This window comes from Polyergus mexicanus, unplaced genomic scaffold (assembly GCF_030449975.1).
Source record: "Polyergus mexicanus isolate NDT 795.1 unplaced genomic scaffold, iyPolMexi1.0 SCAF_18, whole genome shotgun sequence".
NCBI classification, from domain to species: Eukaryota; Metazoa; Arthropoda; class Insecta; order Hymenoptera; family Formicidae; genus Polyergus; species Polyergus mexicanus.
The window spans coordinates 489,030-511,020 of record NW_027223338.1 but is presented as its reverse complement, the minus strand read 5'-3'; the positions used below and the strand labels follow the sequence as shown (position 1 = coordinate 511,020).

At 37.3% G+C, this 21,991-nt stretch overlaps 2 protein-coding genes across 14 annotated transcripts in view; one reads left to right on the top strand and one right to left on the bottom strand.

Moving 5' to 3' along the window:
* LOC138941272 (glucose dehydrogenase [FAD, quinone]) overlaps positions 1-21,991 on the bottom strand; it is a 266,478-nt gene that overhangs the window by 16,583 nt on the left and 227,904 nt on the right. The window contains exons 1-2 of one of the 5 annotated variants that reach the window (XM_070310789.1): positions 4,645-4,659; positions 971-1,179 (exon numbers count right to left, since the gene is read on the bottom strand). In XM_070310789.1, coding sequence (XP_070166890.1) covers positions 971-1,178 — 208 coding nt within the window. In that variant the 5' untranslated portion in view covers position 1,179; positions 4,645-4,659. Of the gene's footprint in view, positions 1-970; positions 1,180-1,276; positions 1,845-2,646; positions 2,855-4,644; positions 4,660-21,991 lie in introns of those variants that run through there. The other 4 variants (XM_070310787.1, XM_070310785.1, XM_070310788.1 and 1 more) reach the window with 4 other exon arrangements.
* LOC138941271 (kin of IRRE-like protein 1) overlaps positions 1-21,991 on the top strand; it is a 347,460-nt gene that overhangs the window by 117,447 nt on the left and 208,022 nt on the right. The window contains exon 1 of one of the 9 annotated variants that reach the window (XM_070310775.1): positions 18,187-18,856. The exons of the other annotated variants lie outside the window; for them this stretch is intronic. Within the exon in view, the coding sequence (XP_070166876.1) occupies positions 18,805-18,856 (52 nt within the window). The 5' untranslated portion in view covers positions 18,187-18,804. Of the gene's footprint in view, positions 1-18,186; positions 18,857-21,991 lie in introns of those variants that run through there. 9 annotated transcript variants of the gene reach the window in all.

The following is a 21,991-nucleotide window of genomic DNA, read 5'->3' as shown; positions in this document are numbered from 1 at the left end:
CTCTCTCCTCGATTCGCATTTCCCGTTTTTACAATTTTTTTTTTTTTTTCTTTATCTAGAAAATGGGTTATGAGCGGCATTTCGACACAATCGCGTACGGTCATCGCTATCGTGTTGCGAAGGTTACGCGCATTATATTTTATTATTTCCACCTTACGGTTCGTCGACTTGCGCGCGTAATAACAATATTAACGTATCGTCTGACTTCCGCTAAATTGCCTTTGTTCGTTTACCAAAATCGATAGCTTAACGCTTATAAAATAACGGTTTAAGTAACGATTGCCAAAACAATATTTGTCGTTTACACACATTCTCGCGCGATAACATGCCCACCCGTTACTTCAATAATAAGGCTAATGTGATTATTATCTCGCTCTTAAATCGACACTCGAACCGGTTACTCGAGGTATGCAAGGTGCTCACAAGGATATATTCCAATTACGTCGATCAATTTCACCTGTTCATTAGAAAATCACTGACTGACCGTTAGTTTCCGCAACTCTTCCTCTCGGTACAATAAGTATCCATTAGACACTTATGCTTAATTAAACGTTCCTCGGATGATAATTCTGCCTCGGTTTTACGAGTAATAATTTCCACACGATAGTTTCATAAAAGATTCATGTACACTATGCATAATTTCAATATACAATACATATGCTAAATTATCGTCATTAGGTATAATAATTTTTTCTATACTTTCGGAAAAAAAGTTTGAAAAAATGGATGAATATATTTTACAAAGTATTATAACGTACCGAACAGGAAAAGTTTTTGAATTAGATTAGGAAATTTTTCTAGAATCGTTTTTATCATTATTTAGCTTCGATTTAGCAAAGTGTGAATATCTTTGGAAAATGTCACATTTCTAGCACAGATTCTTGAGAATAAGTATTTTATAATTTATATTTTAATTGCTCGGAAATGAAAGTAGAGATCGGTAAATAAAACTTTAAGCCCGTTTACTTACCGCCCACAATGACGAAGTCGTAATAGTATTCAGGCGGATCCGTTGGCTTTATACGATCGCACGATTGAGATATACTTTCTTGAGATCGTACAAGTAAGTCCAAGAGCGTCATAAAGATCAAGTACTGCGATCCTGGACAGGCCTGGGCAAGACTCGGCCCGAGGTAGGGCTCCGGGCAGATTGGACCGATCGTCAGATTGTACGACATTCTGCGAACATCGAAACGCATTATATTGTATATAATCGCATTATTAATTTACGATGAATGCCTAATAAAATTGCGCCTTTTCTCATTTGCCTTCTCACATGTGTTTGTTAAAAGATAGTTGTCGCTATTGTTGCACCAGTTGGCCACTCTTGTCGCACGTGACGGAGTATTGTCTCTGTCACGAGTATTACTCTCTAAACGCTATTGTCCATGGTTTATTGTCGGTTTATCTGTCGGTCGTAAAAGGCGTCGACGAGAGCTTAACGATCGTAAATTGATTGCGATATTTGGTAAATTTTAGCAGATTAAAAACGCAATTTCACGCGGACGACGAAGCCACGAATCTACGTGTGGCACGAGAACGCGCGAATTCCACGACCATCGGTCAAAATTATATTTAATGGCGTTCCCCCTCGCCGCTTCGGTATTCGCGTTTTATGCAGTCTCTCTCTAGTTAGGTTTTTTTTTACCCATGACTAATGTCCATATCTCCAGTGCGGGCTAATCGAAGTCAGGGACGTATTCAAATTATCTAGCGTAAAAGCGGCGACTTTTCCGCGCGAGGCACTTGCGAGATCTTTATCCGATCAGGACAAGCATTTGTATCACAAGTTTTTTTCGCGGCGACATTCGCAGTTGAAAAGCGCGCACATTTAACACAAATAAATAAATATTCGCTTTAATTAGCGGGACGAATTTAATAGGGTATTGTAATTAACCAAGCGTATTAATTAATTCATCCATAATTAACACGGTTACCTTTTCGTGTCTACCATTATTAATGCGCCCGCGCGCGCGCGCGCATTTAGCGCCCGGAGGAACAAAGTACGAGCACACAAGCCACAAAGAGTCGGCGCGAGCTAGCAAAGTGCAATGATTATCACAATCAATTTGCATAATTTCTCCTTCGTGGCACCGCGCCGAAAATCGCGTTATTACCTCTCCTCTTCCGCCGGATGGGGATATCTCGAAAATCGTGCTCGACGTTAATTAACGCGCGCTAATTTCGAAACATCGGTATCCCTCGGGTCACGTGAATCACGCGAATGACAGGAGAACGAACGCGAACGAAAAAGAGAGAGAGAGAGATCGCGTTTTATATTTATCATTTATAATATACGCGCTCAAACTGCGTTGAAAGTATATTGCAATACGACCGATGCGATTTATTGCAACGGTCTGTAACGCGACATTGCGCAAAAAAAAAAAAAGAAAAAAAAGGCTGGAAAGAACGCGCCCGTGCAGAAACGAAATGAAAAAAAGAAAAAATCGTTAAACTCTTTGAAACTCCTTTCGCATAAACGGTATTTCATTTCCAATCGGAAACGGAAGAGTTCAATGATAACCGAATCGTACAATTTTGCGTATCACAATGTCGCGGTATATTGTTGTCAAAGTATTATATTGACGGGTTTATTAGCGCGAAAAAGTTGGAGAATCGAAATAAAAGATTTTCGCGCAATAATACCAACATTGTGTGTTACACTCGACGTAACAGTCGGCAGTCGGCTTCCCCCGTGATGGATTTCTTATCGATGTTGCACTCCGATACGACGCGTGACCCCGGTAAATATTTCGCACGTGCAGCGCGGCAGCAAAACGGGCAAAGTATAACTGTAAGACCTCTCACCGTAGAACGCCACTTTATAATTCATCTCCCACTCTGGGCTGGCTTCTATTCCCCGGCGCTTGTAGGTGCCCACCTAGATTACGCCGATGAATCCGAACGATCGTAAATTCTTCTCGCGCTAATAATCGCGGAGATATTGGAAGGTGCCGCGTAATTGTTTTTTTCCGAAACGGAGCTGCAGAGAGCAAGTTTCGGTATTTCCATCGACGAACGATCGATGACGATATGGTTTCAAAATAAAATAGAAGCGCGACGATAATACATAAATATATAATAAATAAGCCCTCCTTTTCTTTTCTAGAGAAATAATGAGAAAATTAACTTTTAAATTTAAATTTTTCAATTTTAAAAAGAATCGTTTTCTTAAATTCTGACAAAAGTATTCATAATTATCGTTTGTGAAATGAACGTTATTTCTATATTACAGGTATATGGGAAAGGATATTTTGCGGGATTTTAGGATTTTCAATATTGCGAGTTTCTAGCAGAAAATGAAACCAAAATAAAAGCTTTACGCGCTAAGATTCTCACTTATTAAACTTGGAGTAAAAGTTTGCAGGCGATGGGGAACATATCGAGTATGCGTAAACGACAAGAATTAGAACGATAATACGATACGTGAAAATTTATGCAATTTGATGTAAAGATTTGATTGATTTATTCGTAAGTAGGTCAGCTCTTGTTTCATAATCAAACACGTCGTTTTATCTCGTCCATATCGATTGTAGTATCGTTCATCGCAACCGTTTAGTTATCACGATGCGACGCGGTGAATACAGCGGAACAATTCGATTTTTGTATCAGGATTATTAACGCATTGTACGCGAGATATTCGTTGCCGGTAATACGCGAAACGCTCTGGCTCGCTCGTCGTAAAATATAATATGCTCGCATACAATCGCCCGAATACGATAATGACAGATGGAAAAGCGACGATGAAGGCGCGCTTTTAGTACGTCGATCTAACGCGAAATCGATGTTACCCTGTGCACAGCTATTATATCGTATCCGTACAAGCGGTATAAATCATAATTCTATGCGATCTGGGCGACGGTGTGAATAAGGAATGTCGCGTTATTTACTCACCGAAGCCACCGAGCGTGAAGCGCCCGGTGTTCAGCCAAACGCGGAACGACCATTTCTTCGTACACGCAATTGCGGCACGTGCAACACGTGCGTTACACGTGTGAACGATGACCCTTAAACACGCGTGCATATAAATCAAGGCTCTTTTAATTCGGCAAAGCCATTTGTGTGCAATTAAAGCAATCGGCTCTCCGTTTCCGGTTGACACGTTACACATGTTTTCTCACGAGTCACTTCGATAAGAGAGCGCGAATCAATTTCTATTTGAATATTTTTTTGAGAATATATAGTAATATATTTAACGATTTTTATTTATTTTTTGTTTTGTCTATACTGGTATATCTTTATAATCTATCTCTAATCTCAATGGCAGCTTTTATTGTCAATCGTGATTGCATGATATAGCAATTATTATCGCGCATCATGAATTCTTGTTACGCGTGTCAGCGAATTATCTCTATATGAAATCCCTATCTATAGTATCATAAAGAATTATTTACAAAGGCAAAATACTTTATAAATGATGCTGAATCAACTTGATTATTAGATAAGAGTTTTTATTGGCAATTAATGTCTCGTCACACACACATATTACACGCCCACAATATCAAAATACAAAATAGCACTAAAAATACATTCGAAAAATAGATAAATTTTATGTACTACATATCTAAGACGTCATGTTGTATAACATATGCACGGGTATTAAAGCAAGTTTCAAATACGCGATATTTTTCGTAGCATACGTACTTGTATTTTTCATAGCCATGTCTTCATACGAATGCATTATCTTGATATGATGTGTATATTTAATTAGACACTATAAGAAAATTATTAATACTTCGAATTCTTCTGGTTTGAAGATGTTGATTTTTGGCAAAAACAGAATTTCTGTACTCAGTTTCTGCCTCACGAGAGGCGTTATTTCGTAAACACCGACAGCGAGTTCGAATTCTTCTGGTTTGAAGATGTTGATTTTTGGCAAAAACAGAATTTCTGTACTCAGTTTCTGCCTCACGAGAGGCGTTATTTCGTAAACACCGACAGCGAGTTCGATACAAACATTATTAGAATTGTCTCGCGCGATCGCCAACGGATATCCATTACCTTAATACACTCGATCAATTTGTCTAAATAATTTGATCCTCGCGGACAAATTATTACCGGCGATGTTTGTCGAAAACGTTGGCGCGAAAAGTCGCGTCGCGTGCGCCGTTAATGTCACAATATAATAATATAATTATAGGTATAAACGAAAACGGCGCGCACGCGCGATCCTGTTGTTCCCCGCTGTTAATTACAATTTACACGTGCGTATCATGCGCGCTAAACGAGCACCGATGCTCTTTCGTTCGTTTGCACAGCGGGATATGGCCATTACCGAAATTAGCGTTGCCGATTCGATTACATTCGATATGGTTATTATTACGTCATTCGTCCAATGAGAGCGTGCGCGATTATATGCGTTTGATGCATTCGTCGAGATCAAAGGCGTGTCGGCGAATCGTCGATGTTTTCGCGATGCCTCTAATGGAGATCAGGTGGAATTTTATGATGCTGGCTCTCGTCGTCGAAAAACACGAATTACGCGAACGACAGCGATATTGGATTTTTCTGCGAAAAATCAATAGATATCCGAGTGACGATGGGATTTCGCGGTTTGCAGAGTTAATAATCGTCGTTCGCAATATTAGAGAATGTTAAAAAAAAAAAAAAATGAGATAGTTCGAGAATAAGATTAAAAGTTTCAAGTTTCACTGATTACTGATGTCTGTTTTTATATTGTAAAAGAGGAACTGGACGGATCAACTACGTCAAAAGTTAATAAATCTAATATATTTCGAGATTCATAAATTTGACATTGCGTAAAAAAAGCACACTTTAGCCTTCTAAAATATAAAACTAATAATTAATAATTAATTTGTGAGTTAAAGTAAAGATTTGTTTTGTGGAATTAAAATTTTTATTTTCATCAAGTTTTGTGTCGCATAGTTAAAATCGTGGTACAATCATTATAAAAAAGTTAGTTTAATATAAGATAATATTTACGATTTTTTTAAAAAATTTTATTCTACGGTACAAATCTTTATTTTAATTCACAAATTACTTATCAATTTTATATTTTAAAAGACTAAAAGTGTTTGGCGCAATGTCAAATTAGAATCTTCGTATTAAATAAACTAAATAATACGAAGATTCTAATTTGACATATATATGTACATGTATGATAATTATGTATGTGGTGTTAAATTTGATAATATCTTAAACTTTCTGCAGGAAAGAAAGGAGAAAGAAAGTGTATTAATAGCAAAACTTGTTTGAAAAACGGCACTATCTCTATCTACCTATAAACCGCAATTACACGTAATCGTGCGCGCTTTTACGATCGCTATACTTCCACCACAAAGTCGCAAAATCATACGCCTGTCGCAAAATTAGTCTCGCAATTTATGCACGTCGGATAGAATCGAGAAAAATCGCTCTGGCTGTTCAAGGCATTCTACAGCCAGAGTTCCGCAAATCTTTTTAATTCGTTCCGTATCGCTGAGCGATCACACACCGTATCGATTCTCGTCGCCGATTTAGTGCAGCGAAATCAAAGGAGATACTTGCTAGATCGATTAGAGTCCTTTTTGCGGGGATTAAAGTTTAACGATAGGTGGGACGACACTCTTGAGGAAGGTTATTTTACGCGCGGTATTTGCGGTTGATTCGCATCGTTTGAACGCGCTCGTGAAAATCATACATATTTCGCGGGGAAACTTGACGAACAATGGGACTTCCGGTTTTCTTTTTTACAGTTTGTCGCCGGACCGACCAAGGCCTCCGATAAATTTCAGCTTGTGCGCTACCGAGACAGGGGAGGGCGATGAATGTAATATCGCATCCGCGTGCGCTTTCTTGTCGCGACAGAAGAATAAACAGACCCGCTTTCATTAACGTCGTCGTAATGCATTAAGTAGAACGGAGTTTCTCACACGGAGTTTTAACACGGTGTTTGAACAGGTCGTATGCAGAATGATAGGATGTGTGTGATTTCAACGATCTCTTGAAAGAAATTCTTATTCCTGCGTATCTTCCCCGAGATATTTATGATGATTTGGTTTTCATCAGAGACATTACAATTGAAGAGGATTGTCAGTTAAATGTATCTTTCAGACAGAAACATTTTGTTTTCACTTTTTGAAGACTGAATTCGGTGAACAACCATCTTTTCAAAATAATATATTTTATGCGCGGGATGATTTCTTGAAAGAAGGAAGAAATATTTTATACATTGTTGTCAGATTTTAGCGCACATTTATTTTTATAAAAGAAAAAGAGAAATAAAATATTTCTTTTTGTATTAATTTATTTTAACAATTCAACACGAGTTGTCAAAGAATTGCTCTACATGGGCAAATGTTAATTTTTCGAATAAAACAGTAATGAATAAAAAAACTGGATGCTTTTGCAAGGCTCAATAGCTTTATCGCGATTTTCAATTTGCCTCACTACAGGTTTCATAAGCAGATGTCTACAGTCTCGTTTTCGATTTTTGCGTAACAAGGTCCAAGTGTTCGGCCTGACCGCTCCCACTTGATTCCCTCAGGCAACAACACGACGTGTCCGTGACAGTAATTTCCGCAACATCTTGCATCCTCGAGTTTTTTTTTGAGGTCCGCACGAATCGCTTCTTTCTGAAAACCACGGATTTAATCGAGCTGGACGGCCTTTCTTTAAGACGCTGTCCAAAACAGCAGACGGCATCCCTTAGAGCTCAGACGAAAAAGCACCTACGTTTTTTGCGAATAATTTCAGAGTTTCCCGGGGATTGGTGTGCGCACAAACTTCTATGTTCGTTTATCTTAATTCCGAGAACCAGCAAAATATCATTCCTTTGTTCCGGCGTTCGTTTGTTAAGAGATACGAGCGAGCATCATTTTCTCTTTCTCATTAACGCCAGATGTCTTTTGAATGTGTTTCCCGATGACGTTTCACCGTCGCCGTTTGCGCAATCTATTTTGTACGCGGTATTTTTTTTTCCTGTTTTTCACCCATTGTCTTTTCTCCTCGCCAGTTGATACACGAGGCAGCGTTTTGTTACGCGAAGATACGTTTCGCGCAAATTAAACGACTCCGAAGAAATCGCGCGAATGATCGATTATCATCTCCAGCCGGAACAAGTCGATGACGAAATTCTAGTAAAATTTCCCGCCGTAAAACCGAGAAGAATAGGCCGTGATTTTATAAAACGCGTGTTACCGCGATAGCGATGCGATGCCCCATCGTCACGATGACAAAATGCATATTACACGGGCGAAATAAAGCCGAAACCGCGGCCATCCGCGTTCGTTAAGTGGACAATTGTTTGCGTCATATAACAAGGTAAAATGAAATCCTCGAGTTTGTTGACATATCTGCTGAATAGAGTTGAAAATAAGAGCAGGTATTTTTGTATCATCAAATTTACCTTTTCGCTCGTAATAAGAAAAATCATCTGTGATAAGAAAAAAAAAGAAAAAAAAAAAAGAAAAATGTAAACTCGCGGGACCGGTTTTGTCATAAAACCGAACCGGTTTTTTAATCTAGCTATTTTTTTTCCGTACACATTGTGCATTGCGCGAAGCGGATATCAATTGCTTATGCATCATCATCCATCTCTGCATCTGTGCCGGCGATAAATATGATGATTGATGATTATTCCTGAGTTTTTGCGCTCGCGGTTAAGTTGACGCGCGCGCCAACGATTATTTATACATATTACGCACGGATTATTGGCGACTGAAAAATTGTTTCTCGCGCTTATTTAATCACGGGCGATGCGCAATCCATTTATCAGCGCAATGACGACGCGAGGAGAAACAAAGAACGAAGAACGTGGAGGCGACTGTTCGAGCGCCAAGTAAAACGGATGATGAGATATTAGCGTGTATAAGCGATGCATATATTAACAAAGTTCTTATCCTTTCTGAACGTTCCTTTGTTTCTCCACCCTTCTCTCCGGAGTCTAAAACTTTTCCCTCTTCCCCAGAGGGAATGTGAGTAAACAGACCCCGAGGAACTTGCGACAAGAGAGCGCGAGAGGGAATTACTATGCGGAAGTGCAAAGGGAGCTGCGTTAGAGCTGCTGAGCTGCAATAATCAACAACGTAAAATGTTTCAATGCCTTACACGTTTTCTCTAATAAAGTACCCTCGTTCCCTCGTCTTACTCGCGTTTGTTGGTTTCGTCTCTGTTTTTAATCCTCCGGTGCTTAAGAGCCGATTATCGTACTTCAAATTAAATAATTTTAAATTTGGCAAAGTGTGTCAAATATTTGTTTCACCCAATAATTAGCATCGGTGAATTTGGTTTCGTTAGAAATAAGAATTGAATTCTTAATTTTTAATTAAGCTGTAAGTAAATTCTAAGCACAAATTCAATCAAATAGATGAAGGATATTTTAAGCGAGCGATATCGTTTAAATGATGCATAGCGGATGTGCTTTACGATAAGCGTTCGTGTTCTATGCAGATTTATTAATCCAGGATGAAGTAATCGGATTGAATCTATGAGTAGAGAACTTAATAATTACATAGATTCCGCATAGGCTTAGAGCATCATATTCACAGGATAAAGACGTTCAACTTACAAGGAGATTCCGCGTGATTCCTCTAAATGGAATGCCCATAATGCACGATAGCTCGTTCTACCGAGACGTTGAAACATACCAGAAATGGCATACGATAGCAAGATATTGCCATCACTTGCGGGAAGATTCGCTTTAATTCAATAATAATCATTCGGCGCGGAAAATGCATCTAATTTTCGCGCTATTCAACGAAATAACTGACGATGAGAAATAAATGGATAGAAATTCATCAGTTGACTAATTATGATTGATATTGATTTAATTTCAAATATAATAGAATTGCATGATTAGTTAGTTATAATGAAATTAATTATAATATTAATCTTTTGCGTTATTAATTCATATGAGAGGAACATGAACAGCCAAGAGCTTTTCTTAGAAATACGATAATTTGAATGCGAAAGTCGTAACCATTTATTTCGACGTGTAAGATCTTTTGAATATTCAATGGCCGTTATTATCAGAACTTGTCGGCATTGACTTATTGCTTGATTTCGTTAATTTTATGATGTAGCGAAGTTCTGGTTATAGACAGAACAGCGATAACAGTAACAAACAAGCATGCCTTTCCATGTGACTTGCAATAGGTACGTACATATTTCCGGATTCGATCGCTCTTCATTAACTTATCGCGATAGGGCGTGATTATTCCGTGATAAATAGCGAACGTATATTATATGTGTCAATTAGCGTGAAACACAGACGCTACCGCATTTTAAATCATTTACTCTCGTCATTTATATTTTATTGTGTATACGCCGTTCTTCATTATCTTCAAGATACGCTACAATTTCCTGTTGCAAGAATCTTCGCGAAACGATTATCGATCGTGCTTACTTTTCTGGTTCCTTCGATACACTTGTTAAATAATTAATTATATACGATTTCACGATAGTTTAAAGCCATAGAGAATACTGCAAGAATGTCTTTCTTCTCGCTATGGTCAGAGTATACGCGGTTCGATTTTATTTATCGCAACGAACGCAAATGAAATAACGGTCGTGGAACATAAATTAAAAACGATTGTTAGCTAGGAGTTAACAACGTAATTATCAGCTTTGTCGCCTCGACAGTGTATTCGACCGATGTGTTACATAAGCATCGCTCATTGTAGCGTTCAATTATTACCGCCAATTGCGCGCAAACATTGCTTTATCATTCCAAGTCTCCAAGTATATTCGGTTGACAACTTTATCATCATTTGTCGCTTAAACGCGTCGCTTAATGAGTTACTATCTTATCGGTCGTGTCTAAAAAGTGACAAGATAATTTTTTTGTCAAATAATTATTTGTCAAATATCTTATTTACATCAATTATACGATTTATTTATACAAGACCTATTTAAATTTACAAGTGAATTTATTTCTAAAAATATAATGAATAAGACAAGTAGCACATATATATGAAGATTAAATTTCGGGAATTTTAAAATCAACTCGATTTTTTTCTCTCTATACAGTGTACAATTATAAATATATACATACACAAATTATTTGCGAAATATTTCTCTTTCATACAAATTATACAATTTATTTATAATAATAAAAAAAGATATACTAATAAAATATATATTTAATGAAAAAATAATTTTACACACACACACACACACACACATACATAAACGGTGTTATTCATAAAATATTTGTCTGGAGGCAAAATGTTTTGCTCGGGTGCAACATGAATACACGGACATATCTTATAATGTTATAGTTGTGCGTCCTTTGTTCGGTTCTCTCTTGAATAAACCAGATTTCGGATCAGAGTTCTTTTATAGGCTATAGGGCAGGCATCACGCCCAGCTCGTATTTTCCAGGACAGTCGGTTCTCCATGCAACCTGCGCGTTATGAACGTTAAGTCGAGCCCGTCGTTACAGGACAGTCTGTACAAATAGCCCTTTCGTTTTTTTCTACATCTACCTTCCTCTCTCTCTCTCTCTCTCTTTTTTTTTACCGGGGATTCTTTTTATTACTCGGTGCACACGATGCGTTGCTAATATCCATCGGTTTCATACACATCGCTCGACTTTAGTGCTCGGTCAAGAAAAATGGCGGTGACGTATAAAAAAAACGTATCGCGCGCAAGGCGCATCCCATCTGATACGCGGTCATTAAATCGGCGAATCCGTTTATTGGTTAATATACGTGCGTGGACGACGAGCGACGGCATTATCCATCAAATTCTTTTTCCATGGAAAGTTGCGAGATAATTTCTTCCCCCGTATCTACCGCGGCTCGCTTTACACATTTCGCACCGGCCGATGTGATTTTAAATATTTAATAGGACAGCGATTATAGTCATTAACATCCGACGTTAATTACTAACCTGCTGTGTGATGTGTACCCGCCGTTTATTAATTCTATAGATTTTTCGTTCACGACATAAAAGAGAGATCTAGTGGAGGGGAGTTTATGCGACAGGCACATATGTTTATGTATGTACATGCGAGGCGCGCGCGCATATCGGTGCTCGGATGAAAACAGGCGGTGATTCCCTTGGTTGAACGAAAAAGGAAAAAAAAATGTGAAAGGAGAACGCCTACCGTCCGTCGCTTGAATACGGCAAATCCCATCTTATGTTAGGGAAGAAATAGCGACGCTACGAGAACGCGCAGCCGAGAGCTACGCGATGCCGACGCGGAAATACACGGCGTCAAAGGCTTACGAAGGGAAGCTGATGGTAGAAGGTATACCATAGGTAGCCGGAGGAGCTACGCTGCGGAAACCGACACCGTCCTCGCTCTCGTACGTGCCCTTTTGCAGCTGCTTCTCTGAAAATTCACCGGGGGAGATTACCGGTCGACGCTGAAAGCGCAAAGCATGAAGTAAGCCAATAAAAAGGGGAGAGAATTTTCCAAGATCGCGGAAATTCCCTCTCTCTCTCTCTCTCTCTCCTCTTTACTCTCTCTCCGTGTCTTTGTTGGCCGCAAATGTCGCGGCTGGAGTCGTCGCGAAGAATGCCGCGGAAATGACGTCAATATTCGATCGTTTCCGCGTCGACAACGGAAATTCAATCGCGTTTTCATTTCGCGGATTTCTTTACCTCGCATTTTAAATAATAGTTAAACTTGCGACTGAAACGAGTGTCACCATCAAAATCTATTATGATTTCGATAAAAACATATTTATAAGAATTGTTTGTGATAAAAAAATGATCTTTTTCTAATTCATTTTTTGTGATAAAAAATAATCACGCGCGATATAGAGGATACAGATTGACTTTGTGAGCTCCCCAAACATGCTTAACTTTTGATTGAAAATTACACACGCAATTCTTTCAACTCACCTTTGGTAAAGATTTTGGTACAAGTTGTGTATATACACGACTGTGTAAGTGCTTATCGACGAATCGTAAGTTCCATCTTTTGATTCGCATACTACGATAGATTATCAAACTATTTCCCTCTCTCTCTCTCTCTCTCTCTCTCTCTCTCTCTCTCTCTCTCTCTCTTGGTTTCCTTCTTCACTCATTCCGCGGTAACTTTGCTTAAGCTAAGCTTAAATAAGCAAACTGTCGCGTAGATAGCTTCGACCAACGTTTCTCCGCCTCCTTCATCAACTCCGTCCGAGCTCCGGAACTTTTTGGCGGGTAGTCTATGCTAACTGGCGAGTTAACTTCCGCTCGCGAGGAAGGAGTATTACCGTAAGTCGTCAGCGAAGAAGCCACGGATTCCCTAATAACGTCTTGACTGTCCGTTGAAATCGAAGATAAATAAGTTCCGTGAGAGAACCACCGGCAAAATCGTCGATCCTTCGACTATTAAAAAAAAAAAAATCTAAAGCTCTTTTACCGAAAAAAGAATCGCGGAAAAGTTTTTCTATTTTGAGGATAATTTATCGAGCAACTCATTTTTGATTGCATAATTTTTAATATATATATACATTAATATATAATATTGCTACATATATTGTATATATCGAATTCTTTTTAATTTAATCTTTTAGAATACATATCGTCGAGATAAATTATATTTTTAATCGCGTTTCGAGCAAAGTGATACGACCATTTTAAACATTAAATCGATCTCTTCAGCCGTGTTTAGAAAGTTTGTATTAAGATAAAGCATGATATACTATGTATATATAAAGTGGCACCGATTAACGCTTCCCCGCTGTCTTCATTAGCTCCATTCGCAATTAAGAACTCTGGCGGAAAGTCGGCGCCAAGTATTGGATTATATTAGCGCGTGCTACGGTGAGATAGTGGATAAAGGGAGTATCTGATTCGCGATATTACCGAGAAGGAAAGTATGTTAAAATCCAGATATAATATTTTTCTCCTCATAATGAACCATTGTAATGTATACATATACACATAATGCGATATCGCGTAACCGATAACAAATCGTGTCGAATTTATGTGCACGTTATGCAGGCTACTTAATACAAGTTGCAAGAAGAATAAGAAAATGACGATGGAAATACAAATGTTTAATAATATTCCTTGGTTGCTTTTTTTTTGCTTCATTGATTTTTCAAAGAAGACTATTATCGTCGAATTGATAGCTGCAGGAATACCAGACAAATTTATATCGAATTATGCGTTTGTACACGATTCCAATACATGGCCAAAATATTTCGCGTATTTAACGCGGCGCATTATTGATGTCTCGGAATTCTTCGCCCGATAGGGAAAACCAAGAGAGAGAGAAATGAAGAGAGATAGAGATGGAATCGCGAAATAATCGCGGAAACGCTGATGGAATCGCGAACAAGCGCCGATCCAATAATACCGCCTTGCCTGAGGGAACGTGGAAAAGCTCTTGGCCGACACCGTTCGACCATCATTGCGGGAATGTCTCCGCAGAATCGGAAGATGCCGTAAGATTTATAGGGCGCGTTTTACAATCCCAGTCTTTGCGCATCAAAGTTTCATTGCTGTTTCTCTTGTATTCTTCAGAATAATTCTAATGGCGCGTGTGTATTAATATGTAGATAATATTCCGAAGAACATCTATCTCTTTCTTGTGTGCACATTAATAGAAAGTCTTCGCACTCGTAGATTGAAATCCGACAAAGTGTATATATTGATCTTTTTGTTTGCCGCTATGTTGCATATCAACATTTTCGCATTTAAATTTCTTCCTCAAAGTAGATATAAAATTATCCACATGTTTATCATCTTAGCACGTGATTTTATCTCTATAGAGGTATATTATTAAAATATTTAACTGATTTCTTGGCTCTATTAACCCAGAACTTCAACGAAAGCTAGATATCAACCAACATTCGTTATCGTTAACGTCTGCTTAATTGTAATATTGAATAAAAAATTAGAAAAGAATTTTAAGAAAACATTAGAAGAAGAAGTAAATGGGATTTGCTTGGTTTTCCGCGTCTCTAAAACGCGTTATACTTTTGATCTCTGAATCTTTATAGATCCCCCAACCAGAATTCATGATTTCTTTAAGAAATCTGAATAAATTTCAATTAAATCCCATAAATTTTTCCATGCAGAAACAGGCGTATTACGGTACTCCTCACATCGTAAGCTCCGCAAAGATTATATATAAATGTCCCAAGTACCGCATGCTGTACATAAATGATGCACGCGGCATGCAGCCCCTCAAGTGGTCGAAAGCTAGCCTGAAATATTTAAGGGTCGCATGATTATTTCGCCGACTGGACTTCGTCACGCTGGTACTTGCGCAAAAATATAAATCTTGTTTTATATCCGTCATCTATCTCGGTTCCTTCCTTAGGTTCTTTGGGCTTTTGCCGCAGGAACGATATATCTGTGCATACAATATTTATGATCGATAACGTGTTGGATTCTTCTTCGCGGCGGTTCGTTAAGTTCAACGTTCTCGAGCTTCGTCGACAGATCACGCGAATTTAACACAAATTTGATTATTTGTTACAAGTAATACGCATATACATATAGTATGTAGCTTCGTGCAGGGCGGTCTTTACTTTTCTCGAATTCTTTTTCGGCCAATTTTGAATCAATTATAACTGCGTTATAATTCTTTTTAAACATTTTTTTATAATAGGTTTTTCGATTAAAAAATAAATCTTGTAATATGTATATGAAATTACATATCCAGAAAATAAAGTATAAAATTAGAATTATGATATCTTTTTCTTTTTGGCTACAATATATCTCTTAGATTAAATAAAATATATGTTACCGGTAAGATAATGCTTTTCGTTTCTTCTCGACTCGTATGGGAGATAATATTTCGCGATGAGGGGGAAGACGCATTTAATAACGCTCGTGTTTATTTAATAAATCGGTCCATCCCCCGCCATTAAAGAGGCCGCGAATCACGTAAACGCGTGACGTGGCGATCAACTAGATGCAATTTAAAAAAAAAAAATCGGAAACAGGGATTCTCCATTAACGGAGAAACACATCCTCCAGCGATTTCGCGAAAAATCAAGAAGAATGTGCACGCGCGCGTGTGACGTATATCGAAACAGCTTGAGGGTTAAGCGGAACAACATAACCGGGGACTTTCCCGAAACAATATTGTCTTTGCGGTCCTTGCCGAGCTTAGTGACTACGATCCCGGGCTTAAGAAGCGAGAGCGCGCACCGACGAGCCTCGTCCTCCGATGTTTTCATCCGTAATATTTGGACTACTTCGGGACTCTCCGGATTGTTCCTTAGTTATTAGGAGACTGATAAAAATACGGACTCTACAATCCCGTATATGCACCCATATTAAGTTAGCCCCCCCACCAACGCCAAATTAAATCAAATACATCAAATAATTTAATGCTAATTATGTGCTAATTAGTTGCCGAAGTCCGAATTTTGTTGCTCAAACCGTTTAGCAGGAATTTACATTCAAAGTGGAGGGTGCTAGCTTGACATTAAGCCAGGCCCCCCCCATAGTGAAAAAAATATATAGAATGCTCGAATCAAAAAATAAAATACACTAGAATTTGTTGCTATTTTGTTGCTCTAAAATAACATAAAAATATTTTTAAAAAAGTATATAATTTAATTAATACCACTATATACTCAGTCTCGCCGCGCCGTACCATTCACTCGTATAGGGTCCGCGACGACAAAGTATCGATTTTTAATACTTTAAGACGAGCAACAAATTCTTTTAGTTAATTTATATAATATAAGAGCGCGTCGTATAGGATCCGCGGCGACAAAGTATCGATTTTTAATACTTTAAGACGAGCAACAAATTCAGTTTCTTATATATTTCGATAGTACATCGTCCACAGATTATTTTAGTACCAAATACATGCGAGCGATACAATTTTTTATTTACTTTTACTTCGCGCAAGTGAATGGTACGGCGCGGAGAGACTGAGTATATAGTGGTAATAATGGTTAATTAAATTATATACTTTTTTAAAAATATTTTTATGTTATTTTAGAGCAACAAAATAGCAACAAATAATACGTCTCGATAATCGCGCTTGTGTGAAGAGCGTTACGGAAAATTTAGGCTGGACGGATAGGTGGGGGGAGGGGAGGGGAATGTCGTCGAATATCTCTTCCAAGAACAGGAGCGAGCGAGTTTTTTGCGAGAAAAAAATCGTGCGCCAAAAAACCTTCGCGATACGAACAAGGATAAGATAAAGAAGCTCGAGCGATACTTTTGCAATCTCGCGATTATTTTCTGGCGAAATTATACATATAATTGAAGAAGAATCATATATTTTAAAAGAATATTAAAGTATATTGAAATACGAAACGTGTGAAAAACGCGACGCGAAGCTTCGCCAATTGTGAAATTTCTCATTTAGCTGTTGGTACTCGTGGTTTCTCGCGGCATTTCAGAGACATTGATATGTCACCCTTAATTGGATTTCAGTAACATCCATAGTTTTAAAACTAACCAATCACCAATCAAGAATCGAATGACCGTGATTGGTCAATTTTACAACCATGAATATTATTAAACCTGACGTGTAAAATTAGTCGACTAACTGTCGACTAACCGAACACATTTTTTTTTCTCTTAAATAAGAATATTTTATTAGGAATGTTCATATGTGGTGTGTGAGCTGCTTTTCAGAGATATATTCCTCTTCGAATCTTACACATTCTATTCAACGATTATTCTCGTTGTATTATCGTTTCGCCATGAAAATTGATCGAGATTTTGTAATATAAGCTCTCTCCCTCTCTTTCTCTCGAGCCGCGCTTCTTTGTTTATATCTGAATGTTTACGACCAACTTTTTTGAACGCTTCTGTACCGAGACGTTCGGCGACGCGGTCCTCCCCTCTCCTCACTTAACCCGTCCAGCCTAAATGTTCCGTAATCGTGTCAGTCCCTTCGCACAAGCGCGAGGCTCAAGACGAATTACGGTCGCGCTCCGTGTTTCTCGCGTCTTTTTATCCGTCGAAAGTGAGATCCGCGTACGAACGAGTGTCGGGGGGGGGGGGGGGATCTTGAATAACAGGCGATTATCCGAGTGTAATATATTAACCCGTGTAATCGTGATTAAGGCATCTTTCGATATATATATACTCGCAAACGACAAGATTTTTCCCACGCATCTTTTATCTATCGAAAATGAATTTCGCATCCGAACGAATATTCGAAATATCCGAATCGAGAGTAATTTGTAGTTTTGATATATCGACTTTATAATACGATACAACGATCAATGAATACATTATTTAACATATTTTTAGGCGCTGAAATAATTTACTCGCTGTCGTATATAATAATATTGCGTTGAAAATATAAGCGCGTCGCGTTCGACACGTTTCTGCTTTAATATTCTTTAATATTGTTTTCAAATGTAATCCTTTTTTCAGAGTTATATTCACAATTTCATAAATCGAGATCGCAAATGAGCGTCGCTCGAGCCAGTTTGATTTATCTCGCGCAGGATTTTTCGCGTACGGTTTATTTCTCGGAAGAGACGCGCTCGCTCCTTTTCCTGGAACGGATATTCGACGACGCGTTCCCCCCTCCCCATCTACTACTACTCGACCTGCCTAAATTTTCCGTAACCGTTACAGTAACCGTCGTATTGCATTAGCTGCGAGATTGAAATATTCTTTCGGTATTTCTCGCCTTTTTTTATCCATCACAAGTTTATCCCGTGTATAAAGTGGATGTCGCGAGTATCGGGAATGTCGATTAGAATCACGGAAAATCGTCTCCGTCCATTTATTAATACGCGATTATATGCTCTTTCATGTTTATAATCGGCATGGAAATAATTTTACCGCGTCATTGCATATGGCGGATTTTGGACTACGAGTGAAATAGTGATTATGAGAATAGTGATTATGCGTGAGTGGACAAATTGATAGACTGTCTCGTCTCAATTTAAAGCGAAGGGAGCAACCGGAAACGGAAGGGATCTCGTGATGATCGAAGATGCAAAAAGAAGTGAGACATGCAAGGGCGGTGCATCGGTCGGTCAGTAGAATTTATTATTAAACATTTAAAATTGTCAATATAATTTTTAGTTTATGGAAACAATAGTATTGAAAAATCGGTTTTTTTTTTTTTTTTTTTTTTTATTAATGATTTATAGCTCATGTATAAATATTTAGAATTATAACTGACCATATTATCTTTGCCTTGATTATTTCTATTATTCGTCATTGATGATTACTGATGATTTCATAATTATAATCGTTGAGCGCATTAATTTTACTATTTTATTAGCATTCGAAATCATCATTAATACGATTACATTTTATTTAACTCTGATCACTCTGTAATCTTAATATCCTTAACGCGTCATTTTTAGAGAATGAAAATTATCAAACATGTGCATTAACAAAATTAATCATATAAATATTTAGAATTAAAACTGACCATATTATTTTTGCCTTGATTATTTCTGTTATTCGTCATTAATGATTACTAATGATTTCATAATTATAATCGTTGAGCGCATTAATTTTACTATTTTATTAGCATTCGAAATCATCATTAATACGATTACATTTTATTTAACTCTGATCACTCTGTAATCTTAACATCCTTAACGCGTCATTTTTAGAGAATGAAAATTATCAAACATGTGCATTAACAAAATTAATCATATAAATATTTAGAATTAAAACTGACCATATTATTTTTGCCTTGATTATTTCTATTATTCGTCATTGATGATTACTGATGATTTCATAATTATAATCGTTGAGCGCATTAATTTTACTATTTTATTAGCATTCGAACTCGATCATTAATACGATTACATTTTATTTAACTCTGATCACTCTGTAATCTTAATATCCTTAACGCGTCATTTTTAGAGAATGAAAATTATCAAACATGTGCATTAACGAAATTAACAATATGCATGTCAATTTATTTTTTAATTTATGGAAACGATGATATTGAAAAATCGAGTTGTTTTTTGATTAATTATTTATAATCTGATAATCATATAAATATTTAGAATTAAAACTGACCATATTATCTTTGCCTTGATTATTTCTACTATTCATCATTAATGATTATTAATGATTTCATAATTATAATCGTTGAGCGCATTAATTTTACTATTTTATTAGCATTCGAAATCATCATTAATACGATTACATTTTATTTAACTCTGATCACTCTGTAATCTTAACATCCTTAACGCGTCATTTTTAGAGAATGAAAATTATCAAACATGTGCATTAACAAAATTAATCATATAAATATTTAGGATTAATACTGACCATATTATCTTTGCCTTGATTATTTCTATTATTCATCATTGATGATTATTAATGATTTCATAATTATAATCGTTGAGCGCATTAATTTTACTATTTTATTAGCATTCGAAATCATCATTAATACGATTACATTTTATTTAACTCTGATCACTCTGTAATCTTAACATATATCTTTAACGCGTCATTCTTAAAAAAGCAAGAGGAGCAACAAATTCAGTTTCTTATATATTTCGATAGTACATCGTCCACAGATTATTTTAATACCAAAAACATGCGAGCAACAAATTCTTTTAGTTAATTTATATAATATAAGAGCGCGTCGTATAGGATCCGCGGCGACAAAGTATCGATTTTTAATACTTTAAGACGAGCAACAAATTCAGTTTCTTATATATTTCGATAGTACATCGTCCACAGATTATTTTAGTACCAAATACATGCGAGCGATACATTTTTTTATTTACTTTTACTTCGCGCAAGTGAATGGTACGGCGCGGCGAGACTGAGTATATAGTGGTATTAATTAAATTATATACTTTTTTAAAAATATTTTTATGTTATTTTAGAGCAACAAAATAGCAACAAATAATACGTCTCGATAATCGCGCTTGTGTGAAGAGCGTTACGGAAAATTTAGGCTGGACGGATAGGTGGGGGGAGGGGAGGGGAATGTCGTCGAATATCTCTTCCAAGAACAGGAGCGAGCGAGTTTTTTGCGAGAAAAAAATCGTGCGCCAAAAAACCTTCGCGATACGAACAAGGATAAGATAACGAAGCTCGAGCGATACTTTTGCAATCTCGCGATTATTTTCTGGCGAAATTATACATATAATTGAAGAAGAATCATATATTTTAAAAGAATATTAAAGTATATTGAAATACGAAACGTGTGAAAAACGCGACGCGAAGCTTCGCCAATTGTGAAATTTCTCATTTAGCTGTTGGTACTCGTGGTTTCTCGCGGCATTTCAGAGACATTGATATGTCACCCTTAATTGGATTTCAGTAACATCCATAGTTTTAAAACTAACCAATCACCAATCAAGAATCGAATGACCGTGATTGGTCAATTTTACAACCATGAATATTATTAAACCTGACGTGTAAAATTAGTCGACTAACTGTCGACTAACCGAACACATTTCTTTTTTCTCTTAAATAAGAATATTTTTTTGGGAATGTTCATATGTGGTGTGTGTGAGCTGCTTTTCAGATATATTCCTCCTTGAATCTTACACATTCTATTCAACGATTATTCTCGTTGTATTATCGTTTCGCCATGAAAATTGATCGAGATTTTGTAATATAAGCTCTCTCTCTCTCTCTTTCTCTCGAGCCGCGCTTCTTTGTTTATATCTGAATGTTTACGTCCAACTTTTTTGAACGCTTCTGTACCGAGACGTTCGGCGACGCGGTCCTCCCCTCTCCTGACCTACCCGTCCAGCCTAAATTTTCCGTAATCGTGTCAGTCTCTTCACACAAGCGCGAGTCTCAAGACGAATTACGGTCGCGCTCCGTGTTTCTCGCGTCTTTTTATCCGTCGAAAGTGAGATCCGCGTACGAACGAGTGTCGGGGGGGTCTTGTATCGAATAACAGGCGATTATCCGAGTGTAATATATTAACCCGTGTAATCGTGATTAAGGCATCTTTCGATATATATATATACTTGCAAACGACAAGATTTTTCCCACGCATCTTTTATCTATCGAAAATGAATTTCGCATCCGAACGAATATTCGAAATATCCGAATCGAGAGTAATTTGTAGTTTTGATATATCGACTTTATAATACGATACAACGATCGATGAATACATTATTTAACATATTTTTAGGCGCTGAAATAATTTACTCGCTATCGTATATAATAATAT